Here is a 19752-nt window from a genome sequence, read left to right on the forward strand (position 1 = left end):
CTCCTCTCCCTTCCTCTACTCTACTCTACTCCATTCTCTCTTCTCTTCTCTTCTCTTCTCTTCTCTTCTCTTCTCTTCTCTTCTCTATTCCCTTCTCTATTCTCTTCTCTCTCCTCTCTTCTCTTCTCTTCTCTTCTCTTCTCTTCTCTTCTCTTCTCTTCTCCTCTCCTCTCCCTTCCTCTACTCTACTCTACTCTACTCCATTCTCTCTTCTCTTCTCTTCTCTTCTCTTCTCTTCTCTTCTCTTCTCCTCTCCTCTCCTCTCCTCTCCTCCTCCTCTCTCTCCTCTCCTCTCCTCTCCTCTCCCTTCCTCTACTCTACTCTACTCCATTCTCTCTTCTCTTCTCTTCTCTTCTCTTCTCTATTCCATTCTCTTCTCCATTCTCTCTTCTCTTCTCTTCTCTTCTCTTCTCTTCTCTTCTCTTCTCTTCTCTTCTCTTCTCTTCTCTTCTCCTCTCCTCTCCTCTCCTCTCCCTTCCTCTACTCTACTCTACTCTACTCCATTCTCTCTTCTCTTCTCTTCTCTTCTCTTCTCTTCTCTTCTCTTCTCTTCTCTTCTCTTCTCTTCTCTTCTCTTCTCTTCTCTTCTCCTCTCCTCTCCTCTCCTCTCCTCTCCCTTCCTCTACTCTACTCTACTCCATTCTCTCTTCTCTTCTCTTCTCTTCTCTATTCCATTCTCTTCTCCATTCTCTCTTCTCTTCTCTTCTCTTCTCTTCTCTTCTCTTCTCTTCTCTTCTCTTCTCTTCTCTTCTCTTCTCCTCTCCTCTCTCCTCTCCTCTCCTTCCTCTACTCTACTCTACTCTACTCCATTCTCTCTCTCTCTTCTCTTCTCTTCTCTTCTCTTCTCTTCTCTTCTCTTCTCTTCTCCTCCTCCTCTCCTCTCCTCTCCTCTCCTCCTCTCCCTTCCTCTACTCTACTCTACTCTACTCTACTCTACTCCATTCTCTCTTCTCTTCTCTTCTCTTCTCTTCTCCTCTCCTCTCCTCTCCCTTCTCCATTCTCTCTTCTCTTCTCTTCTCTTCTCTTCTCTTCTCTTCTCTTCTCTTCTCTTCTCTTCTCTTCTCTTCTCTTCTCTTCTCTTCTCTTCTCCTCTCCTCCTCCTCTCCCTTCCTCTACTCTACTCTACTCTACTCCATTCTCTCTTCTCTTCTCTTCTCTTCTCTTCTCTTCTCTTCTCTTCTCTTCTCTTCTCTTCTCTTCTCTTCTCTTCTCTTCTCCTCTCTTCTCCTCTCCTCTCCTCTCCTCTCCTCTCCTCTCCCTTCCTCTACTCTACTCTACTCTACTCTACTCCATTCTCTCTTCTCTTCTCTTCTCTTCTCTCTGTGTTAAATGCTGACGCTTGAGAAGGGGGTTGGACTAGAAGACCTCCAAGGTCCCTTCCAACTCAATTATTCTCTTCTATTCTCCCCCCCCCCCTCGCTGATGTAGGGATAAGTTGAATTTAATTTAACTAAAGGAATACACAAGCCCAGTTGCACCTAATTCTCAGCTGGCTCGCGTGAAACCTGAGTCTCGGGGAGGTGGGGTGGGAGGAAGAAGAGGGGCTTTGCCGGTCGGACTTTGTGGTGATGCTCATCGTTTTGTGCGTGTGTGTGTGTGTGTGCCACCCCCCCTCCTGTTTTTGAAGCTTCAATCCCACAGATCAGCATTCTTTTTTAGGGGGTGGGGGGGCGGCAGTGGAAAATGGTATTTTGCAGCCCGGCTGGATTCGAACAATCCTCTTTTTGAAACGAGAATGCTGATGGAAGTTTTTGGATGGCTGCCTGCACCCAGGCCTTTCGTTTCCCGGCTTGCAGAATGCATTCTCTGATTGTGCGGCCTTTGTGCCTGTTGTGCGTATGTATGTGTTGAGTGTTTGGCCCAAAGTCACCCAGCTGGCTTTCATAGCTAAGGCGGGACTAGAACTCCCCGTCTCCTGGCGATCGGCCCAAGGTCACCTAACTGGTTTTCGTGGCTAAGGCGGGACTAGTCTCCTGGTGATTGGCCCAAAGTCACCTAACTGGCTTTCAAAGCTAAGGTGGGACTAGAACTCCCCGTCTCCTGGTGATTGGCCCAACTCACCCAGCCAACTTTCACACTTAAGGTGAGATTAGAAATCACAGTCACCTGGTTTTTAGGCCAGCACCTTATCAGGACACCTAGCTGGTTTTTAAAAACTTAATTCTTTTTTTTTTTTGCCTCAGGTCTAATTTAGATAACAGCCGCTAGAACTCCCCGTCTCCTGGCGATAAGCCCAAAGCCACCCAGCCAGCGTTCATGCCTGAGGTGGGACTATAACTCCCAGTCTCCCACTTTCTAACCTGGTACCTTCCCCACTAGACCAAAGTGGCTCTTTAAAAGAGAGAGAGAGAGAGGGAGGGAGGGAGGGAGAGAGAGAGAGAGAGACAGACAGACAGAAAGAGACATAGAGAGAGAGATGGAGAGAGAGAGAGAGAGATGAAGAGAGAGAGAAACAGAAAGAGAGAGAGATGTAGAGAGAGATGAAGAGAGAGAGAGAGAGAGATGAGAGAGAGAGAAAGAGAGAGAGAGAGAGATGAGAGGGAGGGAGAGAGAGAGAGAGAAGAAAGAAAGAAAGAAAGAAAGAAAGAAAGAAAGAAAGAAAGAAAGAAAGAAAGAAAGAAAGAAAGAAAGAAAGAGAAACTTTCCTTTAAACTCCACGGCTGCAGAAAGAGAAGAAAGGAGAGACAAAATGGATATTTCCAGGAGTGGCCTAAATTGGTCCTTTTTTTTCCAGCCGGGCTGTTCAGTTGCGCCATTCGGCCAGCCAGCCAGCACACACAAACACACACACACATACACACCCACAAATCCCATTTTCCCCGGCCAAGATGACTGCGCTGGATGCTAATGGGATGAGTCACCCAACAAGGGATAGCTTTGACATGAGTTGTTAAGAGGAGCCGCTTTGAGCTCTGTGGCCGGGATAAAAAATTCCCCTCTTGAAAATAGACTGGATGTAAATGTTTAAATTTAATTGAATGTGTATGAATTGGCATAAACGACATGTATTTAAAATTAATAGAGAGAGTCCTCGGTTTACAGCCATTGGTTTAGCGGCCGTTCGAAGCTACGATATCACTGGGGGTGGAAAAAAAAAGGGGGGGACGTTCTGCCCCCCCAAACGCCCAGCTCCTGAGCATGTGCAGAAGACATAACTTCCCTTTCTCTTTCCCTGTCGAATAACCGTCAAGAGTACTGGGGAAAAAAAGGCGTGGGAGGGGGTCTGGAGGGGGGGGTAGAAAAATCACTGCGTATCTTTCCCGTAATATTGCTAGCTGCTTGTGTGCTGCCCTCTGGTGGCCAGCCTGGCTGACTGCAGGGAAAGGGCGTGTCCGCTGGGGTCCCCAAACAAAGCCCTCGGTCGCCCTCTGGTGGTCAGAATGCAGAACTTGGCTTCTGCACACGAGGCGGCTTCGTCCCACGCATTTTGGCAAAAGGGGGGAAAAAATAAACTTTTTAGCATTTTAAAGATTAAAAAAAAAAAGGCTGTCTGGGAATTATGGGAGTTGAAGTCCACCCGTCTTAAATTGCCCAAGAAATGCTGATAATTGACAGAGCCCTGTTATTGACATCATTTAGAATACTTTTAGCTGCCCTTAAATTCGATGTCCTGATTATGTATGTATGTATGTATGTATGTATGTATGTGTGTGTGTATGTGTATGTGTATGTATGTATGTATGTATGTGTGTATATATATATATATATATATATATATATATATATATATATATATATATGTTTTCTTAAGTTTTCATGGTACTTACATGTATGGCATTCAGCTTTGTTCAGGTATTTTCCACGTCATTGTAGTTGTGCTTTTAAAGTTGTTGTAATTTCGGCAGAATCTCATCAAGCCTGATGATGGCAGATGAGATTCTGCCAAACATTGCTACAACTTTAAAAGCACAGCTACAATGACGTGGGAAAATACCCGAACAAAGCTGAATGCCATATTTATATTTATATATATGTATATGTATATGTATATGTATATATACACACATATACATATATACATACATACATATATGTGTATATATCTATATAGGTTCTGGGTTTTTGAGGTGCCAACCTTTATTGCAGTGTGAATCACAGTTTGACAGCTCCCTTAATTTCTGAGACACCCCGTAACTTCTCCCCTGCCCCAAATTCACCCCCCTCCCCGCCGTCAGGAAGAGAATAAGGGGGGGGATTCTGCCTCTGCCTACCAGCATCCATTGGTATTCATCTAGCTAGTGTCCTGTCAGTGTGTGAGAGAGTGGAGGGCTGTTTGGAAACTGAAAGAGTATTTGCTGTGTGAGCCAGAAGGAGACAGCAAGGAGCTTGGGCGGGGCTTAGCTCAACTCTTCTGGACTGAAGTTGCTTGGGGCTGCGAAACTGAAACTCCTCTGCTTGTGTTTTGCATTTGGAAGAGATTTCTTTCCAGGTGGGGAGGAGGAGTAGAACTCCTTAGCATCAGAGCATGTTAATATTAATAATAATAATAGTAGTAGTAGTAATAATAATAATAATAATAATAATAATATAGGAAATACTCTAAATGCTCTGAGGGTCATTTGGAAAAATCCTTTCTCAGTGAGCCCCTAGAAGCCAAGAGGAACCTACGTGCCCAATTTCAAGTTTGTAGGCTTTACGGTTCTGGAAATTTTGTGATGACGCATGAATGGTATTTTGTTTATACGTATAGAAATTCCCCTATTTTTCCTTAGGCTGAACGAACTTCAGACTGTGGGATTCGAAGCAGAACACATGGAAATGTTTTCAGACTGTTTTCCTGCGGCTCGAATTTCGCAGCGAGGAGAAAAATTTCAATGAGAACAGTTCTCTGTGAAGATCTAGCAGGAAATGCAGCCGTTAGCCTCTGGAACTCCCTGCCATGAGACGTGGGCAGGGGCCACAAGGTAATTTTTTAAAAAAATCTATTTTACTCCAAATTTCTCTGCTTAACATAGGGAACGGAGGATGTTGTAAGTCAGGGAAGGCATGTGTTTTGTTTCAGAGAGACAATTGGCCTCGTCCATCCTCAATGAGGACGGGAAGCTTGTTTGAGGAGAAAAGTTTTACAAAGAAACCGGAAGCGGTTCTGGGTTTTGAGGCTCCAACCTTTATTGCAGTGTTATTCACAGTTTGACAGCTCCCTTAATTTCAGAGACAACCCCTCCCCTGCGCCCCAATCCCTCCCCTGCCCCGAATTATCCCCACCCCACATGAGGTATTCTTAAGATTAGCCGGTCTCAAATGCAGGGGGTTAAAAACGGGGTGGTGCTGGTGGTGAAAGGGGTGAGGTGGGGGGTTCGTAACAGTGGGTTATTTTCCCCGGGATCCGACGGCCGCCTTTATTTCTTGAATTTCTCGCTCTCCTCCTGCTGTCGGATCAGGCAAGAGATGGGGCTGGCGATGCCCCCAATCAAGTTCCAATATTCGTCGAAGTTGATCTCGCCGTCCTGATTCTCATCCAGGTCGCAGATCAGTTTGTCGGCCGCCTGCCTGTTTTTGGTATCCTAGAGGATAGGAAGCGGAGGAAGATGGATTAGGTGGAGGAGGAAAACTCACTCCCATTCGGTTCAGAGCACAATGGATAGTGGTGTGTGTGTGTGTGTGTGTATGTGTGTGTATAACCAGAGGTGGGGATTTTATCGGTTCGGCACGGTTCGGGCGAACCGGTTGCTCTGAAGATCAGTGTCTGGCGGTTATCCCACCAATTAAATCACGAGTCTCGAGCCAAACTTCCAAAAATTAAAAAGGATTTATAAGGAGTTAAAATGTCCGGCACTGCCTGGATGTAGCGGACTCTGAGGCACATAATTCGTTGTCCCCCTGGACCCTGGTTTTCTCCCACACCCCCCTGGATGTATCCTAATTCCTATTCTCCAATGGGACCCCTCCATAGCCCAGAGTCATCCATCGTATTCTCCATTTAGAATTTTGCACGGCAGAAACTTCAGTAATTCTAGTTATAAATGTTTTCAAAGATAGATAGATAGATAGATAGATAGATAGATAGATAGATAGATAGATAGATAGATAGACAGAAAGACAGAAAGAAAGACAGACAGACAGACAGGCCTTTTGGATGGATGGATGGATAGATTAGGTAGGTAGGTAGATAGGTAGGTAGGTTGGTTGGTTTGTTGGTAGACAGAAAAACAGAAAGACAGACAGACAGACCTTTTGGGTGGGTGGGTGGGTGGGTGGGTGGATGGATGGATAGATAGATAGATAGATAGATAGATAGATAGATAGATAGATGATAGATAGATAGATAGATAGATAGATAGACAGACAGACAGACAGACAGACAGACACACCTTTTGGATGGATGGATAGATTAGGTAGGTAGGTAGGTAGGTAGACAGAAAGACGGAAACAAAGACAGAAAGAAAGAAAGACAGACAGACCTTTTGGATGGATGGATGGATGGATGGATGGATGGATGGATGGATGGATAGATAGATAGATAGATATGTGTGTGTGTGTGTAAATTAGCATTATTGAGATGAATAATATCAAAGCTATAAGCAAAGCTGGCTGGGGAATTCTGGGAGTTGAAGTCCCAAAATATATAAATATAAATAGTCGTGTTTTTCAAGCTTAGCAACTTTGAAGATGGGCGGACTACAACTCCCAGAATCCCCCAGCCAGCTTTGCTTACAGCTTGGATAGGATTTGTCCCCCTAATGCTCATTTGATGAGATTAGAGCAAGCGTTTCTTATGGTTGGCAACCTGAACATGGGCGGACTTCAACTCCCAGAATCCCCCGGCCTGAGCCAAGCTGGCTGGGGGAATTCTGGGAGTTGGAAGTCCACCCGTCTTTAAAGTTGTCAAGGTGATGAGAAATGTTGACCGAGGGACGAGAACTTTCACGTCGTGGGTTAGGATGACAAAATCCTGAAATCCCATCTCAGGGTCCCTCTCCGTTGGAGCTCAAATTCGGACGTGGGCCCTGAGTTCAGGAGCCGCCCCGCTCACCGTCAACATGTGGTTCAGTTCGTGGCTGAGCATTTTTCTGAAATCGGATTTGCTGATCCCGCGTCGTCTGCGGCAACAACATCCTTTGCCAGAATATTTGTCATAATTCTTCACCAGGGTCTGGATCGCCCACTCCAGCTCCGAAGAGTCCCCTGTCACCGCCATGCTGCCTTTGGCTCCTGGGGGGATGGGGGAGGAAAAACGAAGGGGAAAAAAAAAGGAATCACTTTGATCACCTCTTGGTCCCCTTTCCACTTGGCGAAATGAATAAAATGAAGAGCTTGCTCCATGCCCAGGGAGCTTCTGCCGCCAATGATTCAGAGAGAGGCTGAATTCCTTCAGCAGAGAGGAAATAAAAAGGAAAGAAAACGCAGCGTAACCGAAAGGGGAAAAATAAACTGAGAACATGAAAAGGAAACGCATGAAGGAAAAAAAAAAAAAGGACGAGTGAAAAATAATAAAATAAAAATAAAAGGAGGAAAGCGGGAAGAACAAAACAGGCACGAGAAAGAGAGAGAGAGGAGAGAGAAGGAACGGAGACTCGGAACGAAAACATACGACGGGCAGTCTAGGCATTTGATTAAATCAAGTTTATATAAATAAACGGAATTAAAGTGACACGTCTGCCTGGATACCTCCAGTTCCGAATTCGGAAGCAACCTTTTGAAGCGGCTCGCCCCAGATCGGCGCATTGAATTTCAGCTAGTGGCTTCCTTCACGAGGACTAGCAGCTTGGGTTAAACCCAACCAGCCCGGCCAAGGCTTTTTTTTCACCCCCCATTTAACTGTGACAAGAAAGGTTGTAAAATGAGCCCAAGAGCTCACTTAACCAGCATCCTGCTTAGCAGCAGAAACGCTGGGCCCGTTGATGGTCGTAACTCGAGAACCGTACGGGTGCAGATTGCAAATTAAAAGTTGGCTGACACGCCAGGTAGTCCCTTTGGGGCAATATCTATCTTGGGATGCCAAATCAAGCGGCTTTTTGCCAGTTTTGCAAAATATATAAATATATGGATGACGCCCACCTCAGGGCAGAGAAATATGCCACGGGGAATATCTGGAAGAAAAAAAAATGTCCTGACTGGGTTTTTTTTAAAAAAAAAAAAATTAAATCTCTGCCTGCTTAAAGAAGCAAGCCACAGTTTCTTGCCTGTTTGATGTGGATTTGATGTTGGCTTCTGATTGGGCCTGCAATTCTGGTCTGTCCAGCGTCTTTTGTGTTATTCGTCATTTGGGGAGGGTGTGGGTTTCCGCGGGGTTGCGTTTTTTGCAACAACAAAAAAAATTAACAAAGCTTGGCGTTGGTTCTCTGGGATTTTTATTACTATTTTTGCCAGCAACAGTGGAATTTTTTTTTTTAATTGAAAATGAATACAACAGATAAAGAAACCTAGCTTTGAATGTTTGGTTATTGAGCCACCATTGTGCTGGTTAAATATGATTGTGCTAGAGTTAGAGTTAGAAAGAATAGAATGGAATGGAATAGAATAGAATGGAATGGAATAGAATAGAATGGAATGGAATAGAATAGAATAATAGAGAATAGAATAATAGAATAGAATAACAGAATAGAATAATAGAGAATAAAATAGAATAATAGAGAATAGAATAGAATAATAGAGAATATAATATGACAGAGAATAGAATAGAATAATAGAATAGAATAATAAAGAATAGAATAGAGAATAGAATAATATAATAATAGAGACTAGAATGGAATGGAATGGAATGGAATAGAAGAGAATAGAATAGAATAGTTGGAAGGGACCTTGGAGGTCTTCTAGTCCAACCCCCTGATTCACAACTGTTAGTGCAGTTGTGAACTCAGTAACACTGTTGTTAAGCGAATCTGTCTTCCCCCTTGGGCAAGACAGCCGTTGTGTGTAAAGTCAAGCAACCTTTTGCCAACGGAGCGACAGGGGCGGGGGTCTTGTCAGTGAGAATTTGGGGTGCTCCTTCCTCCCCACCCCCCCAAAATTCAGAGCCTGGGAAAGTTGGACAGTGGGGAGAAGTATGGGCCAGTCCAGGAGTCTGGGGAGGGCTCGGATGAGGGTCCTGTGTCTGATGGGGGCCAGGGCCACCTGGGAGTTATGTGCCAACTCCGGAGCCTCCAGAATCTGACAGCGGCGAGGCAGAGGAATAGCGGGAGCCTGTTCCCAGTGTGCGCATGCACAGAGCTGCTAGAAGGCAACAACAGTTAAGACAAAAGGGGCGACTCCAGAGTAAGGCTCGGAGGTGATTGGCCCCTCCCATAAGACATCAAGGAGGAGCAAAGGGACAGGAGCCTTTGCAGGAAGCAACTTTGTTTGCTCTGTTTGAATTCAACCTCGAAGCTCTGCATGGGCTTCGTATTCCGTTTGGCTTTTTACAGTCCATTTGGCACTTTAGTTGTTGGCAGCGATTCAAAGCAGAGAAAGGTGGGTGCTTATCTCGAGGGACTGCTTGGGACTCATTACCAGCTGGGAATGCACGTAATTCCCAGCGTTGAAATCAAACAAGAGTTGTTTTAAACTAAGTGCGTGCTTAATTATGATCTCAGGAAGAAGCCTTGGTCAGAACACCCGAAGGAGGAGAAGGAAGGAACCGGATATCGTAGGAGGCGGACACTCCCCCCACACACAACCCCCATTGCGATAAAGGTGTTACCATCTTCTTTTTGCGTAACCCCAGTCAAGCCTGTTTGTCTAGCTCCCTCCCAGGACGGGCAGATTTCGAGTTACGGCCTGCAATCCCTGTGGAGTTCCCCAGAGTGGGAGCTTCCTCGGTTTTCCTCATCTGTGAAATGGGTATATCTGATCGCCACCGACACAACTCAGGGCTCCGAAAGAAAAAAAAAAGGCCTTTTCCCCTAATCTTTGGTGGGCTTGGAAAAACACAAGGAAATTCAGGAATGATTTAGCCCAGCAGGTGTAAAACCTCGGCTTCTTTTAAGAAGGATGGACTTCCACTCCTAGAATCCCCCAGCCAGCACCTCTTCAAGGAGCCAAGTCTGAGAAAACGGGTTTAATGCCACCCAATCATTATTTCATTATCATTTAACACATCAAATGATGAACACCGCCGGAAGTAGAATTTCTATTCCTGAGCAAGACAGGAAGTGAGTCACGCAGGATTTCACAGCCGTTTTGCCTCGTTTTTTTTGCGAATTGCTGCGGTCCTTAAGCGAATCCCTGCAAGGTTTTAAGTGAACCCTTTGCTTGGAATGAGCAAATCCAAACTTCGCCCCATTAGCTTGTGGGAAAGTTGCCGATCCCAGTGGGGAACGCCATGATGGTCGTAAGTGCGAGGACCAGCCACCGTTCATTAGGGAGGGTGTAATTTATTTGAGCGGTTGCTAAACCAAATGGTCGTAACGTCGAGGAGTAAATGCACAATGATTTGATATTTACAGACTTGTCCCAAGTGTTGATCAAGATATTTAAATTTTATCCTTTGAGCAAAGAAATTAACCCTTTGCCATTTAGTTGCATGGAATATATATATATATATATATATATATATTCCCCCATGCAACTAAATAGCATAGGATCCAATTTCCTACTTTTTTCAGGGAATGAATTCCCTATTTATTTTCCTAATCCTGTATTTCTTTTTTTTTTCCTCCTTTTTTCTTCCACGCAGACAGATTCCTTTTGTCTTTCGTTGCCATGGACGTTTTTGGGGTAAGTGACTCATAAAAGCAACTCTCGGGAAAAAAAAAATATTCAATGTTTTTGTCTGCAAGGTCAACACATTGTTTCCCGCATGAAACTTTTTCAGGAGTGTTTCTTTTCATTTGGCTTATTTATTTGGACTCCTTTCCACCCGCTGTGGGATACTTTATATTCCGTCGTTGTTTCTAAAAACTTCCCAATTGTTTCCTGCAGCTCAAACTTCGCTTTTTTGAAAATTTAAATTAAAACAGTTCTCCTGGGAAGCTCTATGATCTCTTCCTCTGGAAAGGAAAAAAAAAATATTCCAACTTTTGCATCTTTATTTCGGGAGCCCTTGTATTCAAATTTAAGTAGAACTCGACATACGACCAATATCCGAGCTCCCAAAACTTTTGTTGCAAAGTGAAACATGGAGTCAGTTTTGCCTGTTTTACGACCTTTTTGTGCCACGGTTGTTAAGTGGAATCAGGGCACTTTGTGGAAGTGCATCTCACAGTCATTAAGTGAGTCTGGCTTCTCCCCCGTGGATTTGGCTGGTTGGCTGGTTGTAAAAGGAGGATTTCCCTCCCAGTCATAAGTAAAAGTCTGTTGCCGAGGGGCTGAATTCTGACTGCGGGGATGCTACATTGGTTGTAAGTGTGAACCACGGTCGTAAGTCGCTTTCTTTCGGGGCAACTTCGAACGGCCACTAAATGAACCATCGTAAGTCGAGGACGGCCTGTGTCAATTCCAGCCAGTGCTATAAAATGAAACTTCTTTGCTTCCTCTCGATGCCAATTCTAGCATTTCCCAATTCCAGACAGGCAGCTTGAGCAATCGAGACGTCTCCCCGTTTTTAATTCCCTCATCTTTTTAATTTTCGGGGTGTGATTGTTTTACTGTTGCTTTATTTGTCTTTAATATCTTCCGCGAAAGAAAGGCTGCGTCTCAAATGACAACTCCTAACTGGAAAGAACTAATTTATAAAGCAAGGGAGGGACCAGGTCTCTCTCATCCGTCCCTGTATTCATCCATTTACAAACCCTTTCCGAAGGCGATGAGAAAGTTTCAGAAATTTGGCACGTATCGCTAAAAGGAAACGCTTCGCCTTTCTTCTGCTCTCGGCTGCTTCGAAAAAGAAGGAAGATAGAAAATAGACAGAGGAGGTACATAATAGAATAGATAGATAGATAGATAGATAGATAGATAGATAGATAGATAGATGAGAGAATGATAGATAGATAGGTAGGTAGGTAGATAGATAGATGATAGATAAGATAGATAGATAGATAGATTAGATAGATAGATAGATGATAGATAGATAGATAGATAGATAGATAGATAGATAGACAGACAGACAAGAGAATGATAGATGATAGGTAAGATAGATGATAGGTAGGTAGGTAGGTAATGATGATAGATGGATGGATGGATGGATAGACGATAGATAGATGATAAATGGATGGATGGATAGATAGATGATAGGTAGGTAGGTAGGTAATGATAGATGATAGATGGATGGATAGATAGATGATAGGTAGATAGATAGATGATAGGTAGGTAGGTAGATAGGTAGGTAATGATAGATGATGGATGGATAGATAGATGATAGATAGGTATAGATAGATGATAGGTAGGTAAGTAAATAGGTAGGTAATGATAGATGATGGATGGATAGATAGATAGATGATAGATAGGTAGATAGATAGATAGATAGATGGTAGGTAGGTAGGTAGATAGGTAGGTAATGATAGATAGATAGATGATATATGGATGGATGGATAGATGATAGGAGAGAGAGAGAGAGAGAGAGAGAGAGATACCTTTGCTAATAATTTGAATCATTTTTGCCCTGGTTCCTGTCAACAGGAAAGCCTTCCTTTTGGTAGAGCTTAATCTAGCCTGTGGAACTCATGGCCACAAGGTGGGGAAAGACACACAGCCTGTCTTTAGCTTTTGCCTTGAGGTCCCAACATGGGGATTCCTGCTCTTGGACTACAGCGACCATCATCCTTGCCTTGGGAGTAGCCCCACCATAACTCTTGGGGGGGTGGTAGGCAGTGTCGCGTTAAGGCGAGGAAAGCAAGTTTACGTGGGAGAGGTTGATCGGGAGCTTCGAGGGATCCGATGGAGCCTCCCTATGCAGGAGAAGTCTACCCCAGAGTGCCAATTTACTGGAAACGCCGCTAGGGAGGGAAAGCTCTGGGGGGGGGGTGCCTCCCCTCCCCTCCCCTGCCGTTTTCAAGGAAGCATTTGGATTAAATGAGGAATGGGGGAGGGGTGTCCTCCAGTTTCGGCCAGAATTTCCATTGCTAAGCAAGGCAGTCGTTAAGCGAGTCGGTGTTATGGCCTCTTTTGCCCCATTATGAATCGAATCGTTTTGCCAAGTCTCCAGATCTTCCCTGCCTGGTATTTTAAACACGAGCGGAAAAGCAGCAGCCTTGGGGGATGTCAGAAGGCTATCAAATTAATAACCCCCTTTCCGACGATGATGATTGTTGTTATTATTATTATTATTATTATCATTATTATTATTTTAAGAGAAGATTACACCCAGGACAGGACATTTTCATATAATTGCTACTGGAAGCAGCTTCCAAAATAAAATTAAAAAAAAAAAACACACATCCTAGAAAGCCATTTGCAAATCAAAACACCACATTAATTCCATATTCTCCCCGTCCTGGAAAGCTGGACATGTGTCTGGAGGACTACAAAACCCAGAAGCGCCAAATCCAGGGCGCCTCTTAGAATAGGTTGCTGCATCTGGAGGGCAGCAAGCTGGAGAAAGTTTGCCCGAACAAGTTAAAAATTGTGATATTCCCCCCACACCCACCGCCTCTCCTTTTAAACTCCAGACTGGGTGTTGGAAAAACTTGGGACAAGTTTTAACTTGACCTGCCGTTTATTTCAACAGTTTGGAGGAGTCGGGCGGAGGGGTCCGAGAAGGCTTGGAGAAGTAAGAAGGGGTACCCGTTTGCCTCTATTTTATGAAGAACGAAGCCAGGTTCACAAGACCCCCGAAACTCAGGTCAAACCAACGTTATAGCAGGCTTCCCAACCCGCCTCCAAAATCCCCAAAGGAAAAAACCTAAATTCTCTCCCCTGTTTTCTTCTCCGCACCCCGAGAAAAACTCCGCGTTGTCCCATCTCGGTGCCCGACTGCCCAATGCAGGTCTCCAATGTTGTGAGAATCGATCCAAATTTTTGGACCAAGCCCAACTTTCCTTCCTTCTGGGTTTCTCTTAAGTCACAGCCGGTCCCTAAAAACTGCCCCATCCCACCCACCTCCGTCCTCCTTCTCCCCGATTCTTCTTCGTGCGTCTAAAAAAATCGGTTCGGTTGTGCGAATCCATCCCATCGGTCGATCGATCAATGGAGCGACAGACAAACCCGATCCCTTCAAACAGAAAGAGCCATCGGTTGCCTGATTATTTTTTTGCAAATCTCTCTGGCTTTTAAGGGTGGCATTTTTTGAGACCCCCGCTGCCCTCCCGCCCACAATGCCAGCATTGTGCACCACAACCGCCTCGCGTTCCTTACCCTGCATGATGGTTGTGTGGCTGGCAGGTTTCCTGTGCTGGCTTGTTTTCTTGCCTGGCCCGTCTGACTCGCCTTCGTTTACCAAGCTGGTCTATTTGAGAGAGAGGGAGAGAGAAACTCCCATCCGAAGAGACGCCCGCCCCCTGAATCACGAGACCAAGGCCAGGCTTCCTTTCCAAGAGAAAACCCTTCATCTCCCTTCGTTCTTCCACTGTCACTCCTCCTCTTGTTTTCGGGGTGCTCCTCTGACTAACACCCCTCTCCTGGATCCCGAGTTGGCACCATTGCCAAATCGCCTCCTGGCACCGCTGTGCCAGGCCCTCTGATAGGGCAAGTCAGGGCAGAAAGGCTGCCTGCGTGTCTCCAGGGGCCAGGCTGAAGAAGCGAAAATAAATAAATATAAGTATGTATGCATATGTAAACACACACACAGACATTGCAGGGGGGGTGTGCATTTTCTGAGGGAGGGACGTGGGATTTTTTTCGGTGAACTTCTGGAGGGTTGGCACATCCCTCACCTTCTCCGAGCCCTTCCCCCTCGGCAGCGGCTGCTGTGGAGACACCCCAAACACAACATGGTTCTCGTTAATCCAGCATGAGCAAGCGGCCCCACCCTTAAATGATGTTGGTTAATCATTTCAAGATGGAGAGGCCTCTTCATTTAAAACTTTGGTTTCCCTTCCTTCGTTCCTTTTTTTAATTAGGGTACGATACGTCTGTATATCTGTCTGTTCTCTCTCTCTCTCTCTCTCTTACCTATCTATCCCTTTCTTTCTCATCTCTCTCTCTCATCTATCTCTCCATCTATCCATCCATGCATCCATCCATCCACCGACCTATCTCTATCCATCTCTATCTATCGACCGGTATCTATCTATCTATCTGTCTGTCTGTCTGTCTGTCTATCTATCTATCCATCCATCCATCCCTCCATCCACCCATCCCTCCCTCCATCCATCCACCTATCTCTATCTATCTCTATCTATCTACCAGTATCTATCTGTCTGTCTATCTATCATATCTGTCTGTCTATCTATCTATCTATCTATCTATCTATCTATCTATCTATCTATCTATCTATCTATCTATCTACCTACCTACCCACCTACCTACCACCTATGTCTATTATCTATCATCTGTATCTATCTATCTTTCTATCAAAGTCTATCATCTATTTATCATCTATGTATCTATCTCCATTATTATCTTCCCCTTCTCTCTTATTTATCATCTCTGTCTATCTTTCTATCCCTCCATCTCTATCAAACTCTATCACCTATGCATCTATCTCTGTCTTTGTCTAAGTGTCTCTCTCCATTCACCCATCCATCTATATATCTATATCTACCTATCTACTTATCTGTCTGTCTATCTATCTATCTATCTATCTATCTATCTATCTATCTATCTATCTATCATCTATCTATCTATCTATCTATCTTTTCTTTTCTTTCTTTCTTTCTTTCTTTCTTTCTTTCTTTCTTTCTTTCTTTCTTTCTTTCTTTCTTTCTTTCTTTCTTTCTTTCTTTCTTTCTTTCTTTCCATCATCAGGTTGCTTCAAATTGCACCCCTCCCCCCCAAATACAGAAATGCACTAAAATAATGTTAGGGGCATTCGAGATATCAAGCACATTTATTTCCATGCAAATAGTGCTGTATTTCTTGGCACCAAGATAAGGAATTCCCTTTCGGTCTCTTTTTTTACAGCTGTTTCCTCTTTTAAACAAGAGGGCTCTGGAGGGTCAACGCAGGCAAGTGCATTTGCAGCCTGTTTTTAACCTACAAGAGCCCAGGCCTATCTTGGCTGCAGTTAACAGGAACCTCCACCAGGGGGCAGGAGCGAGGCTAAACACACCACCCCTTTGCTGCCCTCTAGAGCTCAGCTGGATTTTCACAGCCCGCAAATATTTTGAATGCATAACTCATTATTATATATATATTATATAACTCATTATTTAGGGCTACATTTCTCGTCATGAGGGGGGAAGGGAGTAGCTTTAATCAAAAATGTGGTTTTTATTGATTTATTTCGCTTTGGTAAACAATTCATACCTTCAGTCCTGATGGGACAGGTGTCTCATTCTCTCTGGGTGGCTGACGGGGAAGTTTCTGGTGTTTTAATCCGAGGGATTTTGGGTGGTTTGTGCAGAAAATACATTTTACGGGCAGAGCGAGGCGTGGCTCCTGGCCACCTGTGTCACCGTCATGGTGTTGGTGTGTGTGTGGGGGTGAATTTGTCACACCAAGTTTGACTTCTGATCTCTTTCTGAGCAGACAAGGGAGATAAAATGTCTCATTTAGCAACATAGGTTTGGGGCTCCATTGTGGCCGTAACTTGAACACAACCTGTAGTGGACCCTTCCTTAACAAATGTCTCACTTAGCAACATATGTTTTCTGCTCCATTGTGGCCGTAACTTGAACACAACCTGTAGTGGATCCTCTCTTATTAAATGTCTCACTTAGCAACATATGTTTTCTGCTCCATTGTGGCCGTAACTTGAACACAACCTGTAGTGGATCCTCTCTTATTAAATGTCTCACTTAGCAACATATATTTTCTGCTCCATTGTGGCCGTAACTTGAACACAACCTGTAGCGGATCCTCTCTTATTAAATGTCTCACTTAGCAACATATGTTTTTTGCTCCATTGTGGCCGTAACTTGAGCATTACCTGTAGTGGTCCCCTCCCCCGAGAAATAAGCCCCCTCCACCTTCCCACCCACCTCTTTCAAATCCCTTCCCAGATAACGTCCGGAGAGGCCGCCCGTCGTAAGACCGAGCAAGGATGTCAAACCCCCCCAAAACCAACCCCAACCCCCCCCTCAACAAAAACTCACCCCCTTGGATTCAGAAAAATCCCACCGCCGACCGGAAGCCTGAGGTGTGGGGGCGATCGGCATCCTGATCCTCTTTCAGGAATCCGTGAGCCACCCCGAAGGTTTGCGCGATGAGGTAAGGTGCCACAGATTGCAATCTGCAAAAACCGGCTGCCAAGCGGGTGACGGCCCCGAAAGAATGCGAAGCAGCTGCGGATCGCGGTCTGGGGATCCGGTTCCTTGGCATTCCAAACCTCCCGAAATCATTTGTTATCGTTCCTGGGGAGGGAAGGGTGACCCTCCCCGGCTCGGGCATGCGTCCCACTCGTTTGCCTTCGGTGCTCGGCCTCGGCGGCGCGAACATCCTGTGGAGAGGAGTTTCCCAGGTTAATTGCCGCCCCTCATTTGAGAAGCATTTCCTTTTTGTCAGCCAGGAATGAGCTGCCAAGGTGACATCAGTAAGGTGGGGGGGGGGAGAGAAGAGGTGAATTGCATTTCATTTATTTTTTATTTTTTAAAAGAAACAAGCCAAAAAGGGGCAGAAAACCAGCCTAGCAGGCAGAAGAGGTGGGAAAATAACAATAGAAACTTACAATGGTTCATTTAGTGACTGTTTGAAGTTATGGCGGCCCTGGGGGAACAAAGGGACTTTGGATTGTTTTTCGCACGCACGATTGTTGTGGTTACGGGGTCAAACTTTGGACATTTGGCAACCGATTCCTATTTACGACGGTCGCTGCGTGCCCGAGAGTCATCAGATGATCTCCTTTGGCAACCTCCTGACAAGCCAAATCAATGAGGAATCCAGATTCACTTAAGGACGGGTGTCATTCAGGACCGCTGCAGTGATTCACTTAACGATAGAGAGAACGGTCGTAAAATCAGGGCATGTTTTGCTGATCCAGTGTTTCGCTTAGCAACAGGGATATCGGGCTGGGCGTTGGTCGTGACTCCCGCTGGTCTGTTCTGCAACCGTCGTAAGGGTGAGGACCAGTCCCACAAAAGCCGTACGCCCGAGCCCGACTCCCTTGAACGGCCATTGTGGTCCTCAGTCAAGGTGGGAGCTGTTCGCAGCAAACTCCCGAGAACCTTAAGAGAAGCCAGCTTTGCTTCGTGACTTAACCACTGCCCTGATTCACTTAACAACCATGGGAGAGGGTGGGGGAACCCACAACATCAGCCGCCCCTCACTTCTTCAGCCACTGCTTTGCTTACAGTGGAAATGCTGGCGGTTGTAACTCGAGGATCCCCTGGGTTTTAACTGAGGTCATCTCCGGTGGATGATCTGATCTCCCCGAGGCGTTTTTTTCCCCAGGATCTCATCGTTGAGGTCACCCCGATAAGCAGATTAGCACCGGGCACCCCAAAAACAAAACCCTCGTGTGCCTGAATAAGGCCGCCTGAGTCACAGCGATAGGGTTTCGCCCGCCGCTTCCTGGGTCAGCCCAGTCAAACCTCGAAACGACAAGTGAAGGGAAGGAAAAAAAAAAAGAGGGCACCCCAACTTTCCAAGTTTGAAATGCTATTTTTGCCGGCGGGCTTTGCAATCTGTCATTCCTCATTCCTCTCTCAGGTTTCTGCCAGCATCTCTGAGTCATCCCCCCCCCCCCCTGTTTTTTTTTTTTTTTTGTTTAGATCCGAAAGCAAAACCCGGGCGACGGCACCGGGACATGACAGACAGGTGACAGAAGCTCATCAGAGATATGATGAACTGATGAACAGTTTCCTGTTTCTGATAGAAGGTTAATTACGGGCTTGGCGGATTCCAAGCGGGGTCAGCTCATCACCCAGGTGGAAGGGGGATTTTTTTGGCGGGTGGGGGGGAGAAACTGCAGCTGTAATTTTTCTGGTTTATCTGGAGAGGAGGTTGGGTTGATTTGGGCCACGTAGGCCCTTCGGAAAATAAGGCTGCGGTTTCTGAAAACGGCTTGCGTGCCTTCAAAATCGGACGCGGTTCTTAAAATCGGATGCAATTACTTAAAATTGGATCCATGTCTTAAAAATCAGGTGCATTTCTTAAAATCACTCAATTTCTTAAAATCAAATGCCTTTCTTAAAATCGGATGTCTTTTTAAAATCATACATTTCTTAAAATCAAAGGCATTTCTTAAAATCGGATACATTAAAAAATTGGATGCATTTATTAAAATCGGATACATTAAAATTGGATGCATTTATTAAAATCGGATACGTTAAAATTGGATGCATTTATTAAAATCGGATCCATGTCTTAAAAATCAGGTGCATTTCTTAAAATCAGATACATTTTTAAAATCAAATGCATGTCTTAAAACCAGATGCAATTCCTTAAAATCATTTGCATTTTCTAAAATTGGATACACTCCCTAAGTATGTCATGGCTTTCTTCTTCTTCTTCTTCTTCTTCTTCTTCTTCTTCTTCTTCTTCTTCTTCTTCTTCTTCTTCTTCTTCTTCTTCTTCTTCTTCTTCTTCTTCTTCTTCTTCTTCTTCTTCTTCTTCTTCTTCTTCTTCTTCTTCTTCTTCTTCTTCTTCTTCTTCTTCTCCTTCTCCTCCTTCTCCTTCTCCTCCTCCTCCTCCTCCTCCTCCTTCCTCCCCTTCTCCCCCTTTTCCTTCCTTCTTCCTTCTTCCAATGTTTTACCTCTGATCCTTGTGGGGGGTCAAACTAACACATCCTTACAAAACTTTATTTAGCCAGGATATCAAACATTGCTGTTGGTTGGAACAGGAGCCGGCGAACCAGGATCCTGGGTAGCCACGATTTCATAAACCAATCCCATCTTTTCAGAGAGTGAGTTTGCAAGCCTG

The 19752-nt window shown here is 44.9% G+C and overlaps 1 protein-coding gene and 1 long non-coding RNA gene across 2 annotated transcripts; one reads left to right on the forward strand and one right to left on the reverse strand.

The window, feature by feature from the left end:
• The first annotated feature begins 4592 nt into the window (after nt 1-4592).
• Nucleotides 4593-19110, forward strand: LOC148124578 (uncharacterized). Its single transcript, XR_015739700.1, has 3 exons — nt 4593-4904; nt 10595-10635; nt 18603-19110. It is a non-coding gene; the product is annotated as an uncharacterized LOC148124578 (long non-coding RNA).
• S100A16 (S100 calcium binding protein A16) lies at nt 5088-14218 on the reverse strand. Its single transcript, XM_087914094.1, has 3 exons — nt 14149-14218; nt 6974-7152; nt 5088-5504 (listed from the first exon to the last, which is right to left on the reverse strand). Exons 1-3 carry the CDS (start codon nt 14153-14155, stop codon nt 5340-5342), a joined length of 351 nt encoding a protein of 116 aa, XP_087770220.1. The 5' UTR covers nt 14156-14218; the 3' UTR covers nt 5088-5339.
• Nucleotides 19111-19752: the final 642 nt, after the last annotated feature.

Source organism: Pseudonaja textilis, chromosome 16 (genome assembly GCF_049901715.1).
Source record: "Pseudonaja textilis isolate UNSWEBS1 chromosome 16, rPseTex1.2, whole genome shotgun sequence".
Lineage (NCBI taxonomy): Eukaryota > Metazoa > Chordata > Lepidosauria > Squamata > Elapidae > Pseudonaja > Pseudonaja textilis.